This window comes from Cynocephalus volans, chromosome 13 (genome assembly GCF_027409185.1).
Source record: "Cynocephalus volans isolate mCynVol1 chromosome 13, mCynVol1.pri, whole genome shotgun sequence".
Classification (NCBI taxonomy): domain Eukaryota; kingdom Metazoa; phylum Chordata; class Mammalia; order Dermoptera; family Cynocephalidae; genus Cynocephalus; species Cynocephalus volans.
In genome coordinates this window covers 102345162-102357948 of record NC_084472.1, presented here as the reverse complement: position 1 = coordinate 102357948, position 12787 = coordinate 102345162, and the positions used below count along the sequence as shown (strand labels likewise).

The window sequence follows — 12787 nt, the reverse complement described above, 5'->3', positions numbered from 1 at the left end:
AACCATCACTTTACAAGATATTTTCTTAGACATTTCATTTCTTCCTCCAAAAAAATCCCACAAAGCATGTAATACACAGACTACTTTTCATTTCTTTTTACAATTTCTGAAAGATAGAAAAGTTACCTTAAATGGTCTGAAAAGCAGATAGAGCTCCCGAGGTTTGATATCCAGAGGGAGGCCACTGACAAATAGGGTACGGACCTGGAAAAATAAATATAAGAATTGATCAAGGGTGTGAATCACCTGAAATCTCAAAAACATATTTTTCAAAATATTCCATGACTTTTACCAAATTCATTTTTTCTGCATGACATAATGAATACTCTAACGTTAAGATGTCGTTGAGCCAACTTGAGTATTTCTATATGGATTATTCAGAGTGAATTACATCTTGATGATTTAAATTTACAAATTGACTTTCCCTTTCCCAAGTAGCCACTGGAATATTATACAGACAACAAAATGACGTTCAAGGAAAAAACATATGTAGTTCAGTTTTATTCTATAAAGCAGCCAACACATATATGTATTTGGAGAGGGAAAAAGTATCTTATAGGATATATAACCAAATGTTTATATTTCTATGATTTAGCCCTGAGTGGTGAAATAAGTGATTTTATTGTTTTTCATTAGCTTATTTTTTCCCCCATCTTTCTGTAATAACATGCACTAGATACTGTAAGTTTATTTTGTTGGGTGGAGAACTGATTTACCACCTTGCATTCTATAGGAAACTAGAAATAACGTCAATATAAATTGCAAAGTTTATAGAGGAAACTCTTTCTTATGAAATATTCTAGAATGAGTAGTGAAAGATTCTTATCTTAGTGTCTTAACAGGAAACTGTTATGCATGGGAAAAAACCTAGCTCCTGTTTGGCCTAAGTTTGCCACTCGCTCACATAGCTCAAGAGGCTCAAAGCAACTGTTTTGTTCATCAACTTGGAGGCAGCTAAGACGTTTGGCATTTCATTTAAACACAGACAAGACTTAACATTTCCTAGAATCCAGGGAAGCCCACTATTGTCTCAGAAACCTGCCATAACATGTTATCTCTCACTGAAGACATTCTTTCCTCTGACAGAACAGACTGATAAGAAGAAATAATTCTTGACTATTTAGATTATATATTTGAGTCCAACTAAAGGTCACTTAAATCCAAGAGCATAACGTGCGTAGAATCCTTTCTAGACCTCCTCAGACCAGGAAACTTCATTAAGTTAAAAAAATCATTGATAATGAATGGAAAAAATAACTCTTCCTAAATATCTAATTCATACTTTTCTATAGTGACTGGGGACTAGACTCGTAGGGATATTTGAAGACAATTTTGTTTACCCTACTCGTCATACCACCACTTTTCATCTGAGTCATTAAATAGCAATGCACTTCTGGGTTTTGGCTTTGTTAAGTCTATGGAAATCACAAAAATAAGACACGATTCTTGCCTGCAGGGAGCTTATAGTCAGTGAAGGAAACCGAATGTACAAATGACCATCTGTGATAACAGAAAACTTAGCTCATTCACAAAGTAACAATTACAACCCAAAAGGTGAGACAAAAGCTAAGACGCATGTAAATCCATAATCGAATACTCATAAAAACTGTCCCACCAAAATAAACAAGTGAACGGCCCCAAATGAACTTTGCAGCAGGTCAAATCATTATCCAGGGCAGCCCTTAATTTCCCCTCAGTGTCTCTGAACACAGATGTGCCTGGCACTATGCCTTTAGCATCCACTGATGTTCACTTTATCAAACACATGGGGAAACACCTTTCTTGTCAAGGACACAACATGCCTCAAAGAAGTTCGAGAAATGAATCTGCTGACAGCTCTATCCCAAAGTGACTCAAATTTTGTTCATTTACCTCAAACTTCGTTTTTAACCCAACAGGACTGAAAGAATGAATGCTAGTAGAAATCACCCTGTGCGGGACTGACGAGCAAGCATGTTCTTGGCTCAGCCACTATCTAGCATTCCTGCAGAGACCTCAGTTAGATTTTAGATGAAACTGGCTATGTGTTCTTAAATGGCACTGCCAATTCCACCAGGAAAGACAAGCCACTTTTCAGTGTCTGACTTCTCATTTAATAAACTCCAATTCAACAAGTAAAGTTGCTGTGTTAGTCTTGAGCTTCTCTGGATAGAAACAGAAATGGCAAGAAAGGCCCTATCTTGAACAAAGAACATGCCTTATCTTGTAATCTAGACATGAAAATAAAAAGCAATAAAAAAATGCTTCATTTCAGTATTAGCAGAGAATAATCACATACACTTTTCAACCAGTGTCCACATCTGGTAAGCACAGTATCCAAAGACTATAGGTATTTTCTGTGTATATTTTAGCTGTCTGTAAAAAGATTTTAAGGATCATTTCTAGCTGCTCTAAGTTGGCCTTCTGAGGTTCCTCTTAAATTCATAAAATTGGGAAAGATAATTTCTCATTTTCTTATGACTCATGTGTAAACTGTGTATGGTCACTCATTTGAAACATTCTATCAGTAAAACCCATGGTGGTACATCTACGTTCATCTATCCCACTGCAAGCTCTCTCTCAATCTAACCACATTCTTTTATGTACAAATATAGACTCCAAAAGAAGATTTCAAATGTGCTGTGTATTTAAATCATTCTTTTGGAGTAACCATTCTTTAAAGTACTCAAGTGGATTCACAGATAAGATCTTTCTGAGGGTGTTTTAGAGTCCAAGGCTCTTTTTTGTAGTGGGTAGCATAGTCCTAGGCACAGAATGTATGCTCTACAAATATCTTGACCGATTTAGAAATCTACAGTATAACATTGTGTATATCCATAGGAGATATAAGTGTCAACAGTTCTGGTGATGACATGGCAAACAAAATGAGGTGACCACATTTCCACTCACAATTATATCAGTACAGTTACCTCATCAACTGACAAACACTCATATGTGGCAAAAAGGTAGAAGAGATATTAGTATTATGAGGCAGAAGTTAAGAAGAGGAAAAAAGAGAAATGAGACCAAAAAAATCAGTATCTGGTGGGGGGAGGGCTGGCGGGTTACTTCAGCTATTTTAAAGCATGGTGCTGATAATGCCAAGGTCCAGGGTTTGATCCCACTTCTGGCCAGGTGCCAAAACCAAAAAACAAAAAACCAAAGGATCCAGAGAGAAAAATGACAAAGGAAAGACACAGACTGAAACAGAGAAAATAGACCACAAAAAAATTCAGGACCCATTAAAAAGGACAGTGATCAATAGATGGTAACTAGTAAAATCACATTTCAACCCACAATAATTTAAACTATACTTAGGTATAAATAAGTACAATTTCAACAAATGTAAATTAGTAATTAACAAAGTTTTTTCTTTTTTTTGAAAAGATGCTCAAACTCACTAACTTGCTAATTTAAAATGGTGAGTAGATATCTATATCTATGACACAGAACAAGGTCTACGGTTATTAAGTGAAAAAACAAACACCGTCAACTGCCCATATTCCCAGTTTAATTCTTTTAGTGTTTCTATAAATTTACTATATGCTTAAGAAAAAAAAGGCATTGAAGGAATATATAACAAATTACCTTTATGTTAATAGTAGGGAGGAAGGTAAAATTGTAGAGAACTTCATTTCATATATTTACACATTTTGACATTTAAATATTTATAAGACCAAACATTCAAAGAGGAATTGACACCAATTCTTTACAAACTATTCCAAAAGATTGAAACAGATGCAAATCTCCCAAACTCATTCTATGAAGCAAACATCATCCTGATACCAAAACCAGGTAAAGATATAACCAAAAAAGAAAACTACAGGCCAATGTCCTTGATGAATATAGATGCAAAAATCCTCACTAAAATACTAGCAAACAGAATACAGCAACACATACGTAAAATTATTCACCACGATCAAGTGGGATTCATCCCAGGGATGCAAGGTTGGTTCAACATACTCAAATCAATAAATGTGATACACCATATTAATAAAATCAAACACAAGGACCATCATATATATCATCTCTATAGATGCTGAAAAAGCATTTGATAAAATTCAACACTCATTCATGACAAAGACCCTCTATAAGTTAGGAATAGATGGAAAGTATCTCAACATAATTAAAGCCATATATGATAAACCCACTGCCAATATCATCCTGAATGGGGAAAAGCTGAAAGCTTTTCCTTTAAGAACAGGAACTAGACAAGGATGCCCACTCTCACCACTCCCAATCAACATAGTGTTGGAAGTACTAGCCAGAGCAATCAGAGAAGAGAAGGAAATAAAGGGCATCCAGATTGGAAAAGATAAAGTCAAACTGTCCCTCTTTGCAGATGACATGATCCTATATATCGAACAGCCTAAAGCCTCTACAAAAAAACTCTTGGAGTTGATAAATGATTTCAGCACAGTAGCAGGATACAAAATCAACACACAAAAATCAGTAGCATTTCTATTCTCCGATAGTGAACATGCAGAAAGAGAAATCAAGAAAGCCTGCCCATTTACAATAGCCACCAAAAAATAAAATACTTAGGAACTGAGTTAACCAAGGAGGTGAAAAATCTCTATAATGAGAACTACAAACCACTGCTGAGAGAAATTAGAGAGGATACAAGAAGATGGAAAGATATCCCATGCTCTTGGATTGGAAGAATCAACATAGTGAAAATGTACATACTACCCAAAGTGATATACAAATTCAATGCAATCCCCATCAAAATTCCAAAGACATTTTTCTCAGAAATGGAAAGAACTATCCAGACATTTATATGGAATAACAAAAGACCACGCATAGCCAAAGCAATGCTGAGCAAAAAAAAATAAAGCTGGAGGCATAACACTGCCTGACTTTAAACTATACTACAAAGCTATAATAACCAAAACACTATGGTACTGGCATAAAAACAGACACACTTATCAATGGAATAGAATAGAGAATCCAGAAATCAATCCACACACCTACAGCCATCTGATCTTTGACAAAGGCACCAAGCCTATACACTGAGGAAGAGACTGCCTCTTTAGCAAATGGTGCTGGGAGAACTGGATGTCAATATGCAGGAGAATGAAACTAGACCCATACCTTTCACCATACACTAAAGTCAACTCAAAATGGATTAAAGAATTAAACATACACCCTGAAACAATAAAACTTCTTAAAGAAAACATAGGAGAGACACACTTCAGGAAATAGGACTGGACACAGACTTCATGAATACGACCCCAAAAGCACGGGCAACCAAAGGAAAAATAAACAAATGGGATTATATCAAACTAAAGAGCTTCTGCACAGCAAAAGAAACAATTAACAGAGTTAAAAGACAACCAACAGAGTGGGAGAAAATATTTGCAAAATATACATCCGACAAAGGATTAACATCCAGAATATACAAGGAACTGAAACAACTTTACAAGAAAAAAACAAGCAACCCAATTAAAAAATGGGCAAAAGAGCTAAGTAGGTATTTCTCTAAGGAAGATATCCAAATGGCCAACAGACATATGAAAAAATGCTCAACATCACTCAGCATCCGGGAAATGCAAATCAAAACCACACTGAGATACCATCTCACCCCAGTTAGGATGGCTAAAATCCAAAAGACTCTGAACGATAAATACTGGCAAGGTTGCGGAGAAAAAGGAACTCTCATACATTGTTGGTGGGACTGCAAAATGGTGCAGCCTCTATGGAAAATGGTACGGAGGTTCCTCAAACATTTGCAGACAGATCTACCATATGACCCAGCTATCCCACTGCTGGGAATATACCCAGAGGAATGGAAATCATCAAGTCGAAGGTATACCTGTTTCCCAATGTTCATCACAGCTCTCTTTACAATAGCCAAGAGTTGGAACCAGCCCAAATGTCCATCATCGGATGAGTGGATACGGAAAATGTGGTATATCTACATAATGGAATACTACTCAGCAATAAAAAAGAACGAAATACTACCATTTGCAACAACATGGATGGACCTTGAGAGAATTATATTAAGTGAAACAAGCCAGGCACAGAAAGAGAAATACCACATGTTCTCACTTACTGGTGGGAGCTAAAAATAAATAAATAAATTCACACACACACACACACACACGCACACGCGCGCACACACACACACACACACAACCCCCCCCCGGGAGACATAACAACTATAGTTCCTTGAAGTTGATACGACAAGCAAACAGAAAGGACATTGTTGGGTGGGAGGGAGGAGAGGGAGGAGGGAGGGAGGTTTCGGTAATGGGTCACAATAATCAACCACATTGTATATCAACAAAATAAAAATAAATAAAATAAAATAAAATAAAAATAAATATTTATAAGCATAAACTACTTCTTTAAAAAAGAGAGAAAAAAACACAAGCCTAAATGGATTTCCTTCCTTTGAAATTATAAACCTTGGATCCTGCCTGTCTACTTAAGTCCTAAGAAATTTTCTCATTTTCCTGCCTGTCCTTGATCCATAGGGATTAAGTTTGATCTAGCAAAAAAATATATTCATGTAACTTGCTTCACATTTCAGTTCTGACCACAAGTCAGTGTTTTTTAGTGGAAACTGTAAAACAAGAAATCTAACCAAAAAAGATACTGGTGACTCTAAGGTAAGGTCCCAGGAGCAGGACCATCCTGATTTCAGTCAAAGGGGTTGTCTTACTTTGTGACCACCCTACATCCCACTAAGACAAGAACAGAGGGATCACTCACTCTACAACAGCTAAGGAATTGCCATCTCTTTTCTGAGAGGCCATGTAATATAAACTTGGTTTCAGGGACTGAGAAATTAAAATGAATTCCACATATCTCTACAACATAAATCCCATTGAGCTGGGCTATTGTAATACACAAGGCGGGTGGTGGTGGTAATCAGAGTCCTGCGTATGTTTCACACACTGGTTACATTATTTTACTCTTTTAAAATAAACTGTAAGTGGATTCAGTTCTTTGCTTATTTGGTAGGCAGCAGCTGAAACACCAAACAGGGTTCACAAAGACTGAACTATGCCTAGAACGGCTGGTCATCTCATTTCCAAAGAAGGCTCTTGTTGGCTTGGTGTGATTTTCCATGCACCTCTTGCCACCATGAAAATGAATTACACAACCATTAAAATGGTCTGCCAGGCATTTGATTCCGGTGACAGCTCAGTAGAGACTGACCTGCCTTTGGTCAAGCTCCAGTTTCTTGCTGGCACTGGCTTCAAGATGGAGCAGGTGGTCAAGTGCTTTCTTCCTGACAATGGCCATCTATTCAACTTAAACACTTCTTCCTTTTCTGTGCCCCTGGAAGGTATGTTTTGGTTCAAGAGGCCAGGTTGCTACAGACACCAAGGACTGACTACCCACAGGATATAAGGGTCACTATGCTGTTGTTACAAACTTCCATGTTTGTTATAGTTTAAAATTGATAATTGCTCTTTCCTTCCTAAAGGAAAAAGGCACATAATTATCCACAATGTAGGACTTTCTAGTTTTGAGGGATCCACTAGTGTTTGCCCTAAGTGATAGCTGGCTGATCCAATCTGTAGAATAACCAAATTTATACTAATTTAGGGACTGTGGAAACCAGGTTCCCTTGCCAAAAGTTTGATCAGAAAGTTTCCAATAGGATCACGGAAAAAAGTAAGACTATTGGGAGCACGTGTGGAAGAAAGAGGAACAACCATGTTCCATAAACTCATATATACAGGGCCCGAGCACTGCTCAGAACGTGCACAGGAAATAGGGACAGCAAGTTAGTACTGGTACACCATATCACTATGTTCAATCTTCAAGGAGTCTATCCAAAACCAACCCATCGTCGATTTGTAATCACATGGTTTCATAGCCTCCCACTTTCATAGGACATCATAAGATCAAAGTCCAATCTGGCCATTCCTCATGTCTATTATATATCTAAAAGAATAAGAGAAAAATGGAGAATTTCTATGGTTTGAAATTGCCATGGTATAGGCAGAAGATCTGTCTGTACACGTGAGCACTTAACTTTATTATTTAGAAATTGCTTTAGTGCTATCAGTCACAAAGAGTGGGTATATCAGTGGCAAATCAAGAATTTAGGGTTTGAATTAGTCTAGATAGGAAACTAGATATATATGTGTGTACATGTGAGAACTTGACCTTATTATTACGAAATTCACTGAATGCTATCAAACACAAAATATGGTTGTCAAGTCTGTAGAATTCAACAAGTAACTCCTTATAAAGTCAGTAAGTTTAACCCCTTAACTCTGGTCCTGTTCTTACCCCACCTGGCTTCCTTTCGTTCTTTTAACCAACTTTCGGGTGGCTTGCTCTGTTTCAACCCTGGTTAGCCCATGAATCTTACTCTTCATTCAATTACAATCCTTACACTGCTAAAACATGGAGCTTTAAAAGATCACCACAATACAGACTTTTCCATGCACTGACAGAATGATATGCAAACAGAAAATATAAAAAGATCTTGTCAAAATTCCAAGTCCTCTCTTCCTTTCTCCCTCCACATAATTTGGGTGACTGTTATTTTACAAAGCATTTGTTCAAACAAAAGTCATTCTACCTCTCCCAAACTACATATAAAAACTAACCGAGAAAGCACACAGTTCTTCAGTGTTGAAGTCCCTGAAGAAAAAAAAAAGTAGACAATGGCAGATTATGGTATCAACTCTGCCCAAGGCTCTAAAGCATGTATTGCTTTTGACAGTAGTAGTGGACGCACTCCATCTGAGGAACTTCATTCTATTGCCAACTTCAGTTTTCAATGCATTCTTGCTGGCTTTTTTTTAGCAGCTGCCTGGTATGGGGATATGGACCCTTCACCCTGGTGTTATAACGCCACGTTCTAACCAAATGAACTAACCAGCCAGCCCCCTGCGATACATTCTTAATAATCATCCACAATGAACCCCAGTTCTAACAACTAGGGAAGATGTGAGAATTACAAAACTGGAAAAGTGTGGAAAAAAGGTTTGCTTCCCAATATTTGGTTGTGGGAAACTACCCAATATACAGCTGAAAACTCTTTGGTACGAGATCAGCTCACCTTCAAACTGAAAGTTCTTCCCCACATGATAGTTGTGAGCATCCCAATACCTGGCAGGAAGTGATCAGTATCTGTAGAATGAACTAAATGAGTGAATGTAAAAATTGAATCAAAGTATTAGGAATGAGGCATAAAAAAGATAGGGCCATATAATCCACGAATATCCAGATATGAATGGATGAATACAAGGAAGAAACAAGGTCACTGTGACTTTTTATACGCAGTTAAGAGGTTAAGTACTCAGAGCATATGGTTTCTAAATAAAGCCCCCAAAATCTCAGATGGAGCCATGCTGCTGGGACTCAAATCCTGGTTCTGCAACTCACTAGCAAGGCACCTTGCATAAGTCACTTAACCTCTCCATTCCTGAGTTTCCTCATCTTAAAATATGACCACAAATTCTTTGATACTCCTCTCTTCAGGAGGTAAAGATTAATTCCCATCCCCTTCAATGTGGGTTTCACTTAGTGACTCACTTCTAATGAACAGAATATGGCAGACATGACAGTATATGACCAGGTCAAAAAAGGCATTGTGGCTTCCTCAGCAGAAGAAGCCTCTCTCCTGGGTCACTTGCTCTGGGGGAAGTGTTGTAATGATACTCAAGAAGCCACGGGGGAAGGTCCACAGGGTAAGAAACTGAGGCCACTGGCCAAAAGCCAAGTGAGTGAGTATCTTGGAAACAGATCTCCCAGCCCCAGTCAAGTCTTCAGATAACTGCAGTGACAGTTAAAAATGTCCTGACTATAACCTTATGATACCCTAAGCTAGATCCATCTAGCTAAGACAGTCACAAATTCCTGACCCTCAGTAGCTGTGAAGTAATAAATGGTTGTCACTTTAAGCTGCTAAATTTGGGGTAATTTGTTACGCAGTTATTGCAAGGATTAAACCAGTTAATACACGTAAAGCACATAGAGTTCAGTGCTCCATTCACAGGAAGGGGTCAGAAAATGTTATCCATATGGTGGTGGCTAAAAACATTCAAAAAGAAGATGTATTTTCATACACCAAAGGCAATCCTAAGAGAGGCTATATGTGACAACATTATCATGTAACTGTTATACATAGGCTTAATTAACATGGGCAAGAAAGAAAATAAGTCTGCAAAGTAAAAGGAACTAACATGCATAATTTAGAGGTATTTTTCATATTATAAACCCCAATAGTGTGACTCAAAATCTCTTCACTACCATTTTTCTTCCTACCTCTTTAGAAGGCCACGGACAAACCCCAATTTGGCCCATACCACCCCCTCCTGCTGCTCACACATCCCCTTAAACTCCTTTTCTCTTTTTCACACAACTTTTGTCACATCAGGAAAATCTCTCTTTGACTTTCTTTTCATTCCATTTCTGAGATTTGAAAAAAAAATCACGACTGATAGGTTTAAGTACTCTGATCAAGGAAAAGAAAAGTAATAAACATGAAGTGATGTTAAATAAATCAATCTCTGAATATAATTACATCTGCCCTAGTTTAAAGGTAAAATAGAAAGCATGAATTAATTTCCTGAAGAAATATCAGCATTAAAGATACATTAAAAACATAATTTATAATATTCCCAATTTGTTTAATCACTAGTTTTCATTTTGTATATGACATTTTAGCTACTTTAAAATTCTATTAAAATTCATACCTAATTATATTATCTCATGCGATACAAAAATAATGACAATTCCAATGCTGGCGAATATAGAGAGAAACAGAATCTCTCACACATGTTGTCTGCTGGTGGGAATGCAAAAAGGTACAACCACTCTACAGTTTAGCAGTTTCTTATCAAATTAAAAATGGAATTACCACACAACCCAGTAATCGTACTCTTGGGCACCCATTCCAGAGAAATGAAAACTTATTCTCACACAAAACCTGCACATAAATGTTCATAGAAGATATATTTCTAATAGATAAAAACTCAAAACAACCCAGATGCCCTTCAATGGGTGAATGGTTAAACAAACTATGGTATATCCATACCACGAAATACTACTCAGCAACAACCACAAAAACAAACTATTGATACAAACAACTTAGGTGAATCTCAAGTGAATTACACTGCATAAAAAAAAGTGAATCTCTAAAGGTTACATAATGCATAATTCTATGTATATAACATTTTTGAAATGACGAAATTATAGAAATGGAAAGCAGATGAGTAGTTTGAAGGTTAGGGACAAAGGTAAGGTGTAGGGAGAAAGGTGAGTATAGTTATAAAAGGGCAACCTCAGGGATACTCGGTGATGGAATTGTTCTGTAACTTGACTGTGGTGGTGGAACAAAACACACACACACACGTAAAACTGGGGAAATGGAAGTACATTTAGTGGATTATATCAACATCAATTTCTTAGATGTGACAGTTTTACAACATGGTGCCTTTGGGGAAAACCAGGCAAAGGGCACATACATGGGATATCTGTCTATATTATTTCTTAGAACTAGATGTGAAACTACAATGACCTCAAATTTAAAAGTTTTCTTAAACAAATTTAAGTGTATGTTAACATTAGAAAATTTTAAGGAAGAAGTTATTAAACCACTTTTTATTAGGAGTCCATTATTTAAACTACATAAATCATTTATTTATGATGGCATAATAATGTCAAGACATAAATAATTATATCAATGTCAATAAGGAGACTCATTCAGTTGGTAAAGCTAGACAGTGAAGCTATGTAGTTATGGATACATATGACTGATTGATTTACTTATTTATTACTTATTATTCATTGCAGCTGGACAGTACAGGGATCGAGCCCTGGACCTTGATGTTATCAGCACCACACTCTTAACCAACTAAGCAAACCCACCAGCCCTGCATTTCTATTTTAAAGCCCTACCAGAAGAAGACTGGTCTTTTTCCCATTAATTTTTTTTTTTTTTGGCGGCTGGCTGGTATGGGGATCCCCAACTCTTGACCCTGGTGTTTTATCAGCACCACACTCTACCAAAGTGAGCTACCCGGCTAGCCTTCTCATTAATTTTTCATTGATTAGATTCCAAATGCTAAAAGGCACCAGAATGAAATCTACATAACTCTTAAAAAAAAAAAAGTTTATTTCACTCAATTTATAATTTTCCTGATTTGTTTAATCATTCATTTTTATTATAGTATAAGACAGCTATTCTACTTTAATTAATATCTATACCTCATTCCCGATATATCTCATGGCACAGAAAATAAGATAGCAAAAATATAAAATATTTAAACTAATACCAGGAGAAAGACTAATATGGTCAAGCCCAGGGAAGTCCACAGAGCACAGATGTATATGCAAGTCTACATTTTGTATTAACGGGGCTTTGGTGAGCTCACTCCTAAGAACCACCCACTTTTCTAAACTTTTTTCTACATAAAAATTCATTCAGCCAATATTTGTTTGGATTTAAAATACCACATGGCTGAAACACAAATTTTTACAACACAACCTATTTTAAGTCAGCTACTTCCTCTAATTCACAAACTAGTTTACTTTAAACACTACAAAGCCCAGTGCTTATAACTTCCATTTTTAAGTTGAGATCACCTCCTAGCTTTTCCAATTGTAGACATTTCCTATTTCAAAATACATGCAATAAATATGTTTAGGCTATAGCTAATATTCTCCAACCTATTGCAGAAACTACTCTCCACTGAAGACATATTTTTTTAATCTTACAGCCACCTATAATTATGTCTGTTAACCATTTATGTGGTCACTTGAATTGAGTCAACATTAAGTTTATATATTACTTACATGTAAGTATAATTATAAAACACAGGTCTTAGATTTG

General features: G+C 36.6%; 1 protein-coding gene across 2 annotated transcripts in view; it reads right to left on the bottom strand.

The window, feature by feature from the left end:
* RBPMS (RNA binding protein, mRNA processing factor) overlaps positions 1–12787 on the bottom strand; it is a 171699-nt gene that overhangs the window by 103341 nt on the left and 55571 nt on the right. For both annotated transcript variants that reach the window (XM_063077249.1, XM_063077248.1), the window contains exon 2: positions 127–204. In XM_063077249.1, the coding sequence (XP_062933319.1) occupies positions 127–204 (78 nt within the window). The remainder of the gene's footprint in view (positions 1–126; positions 205–12787) is intronic.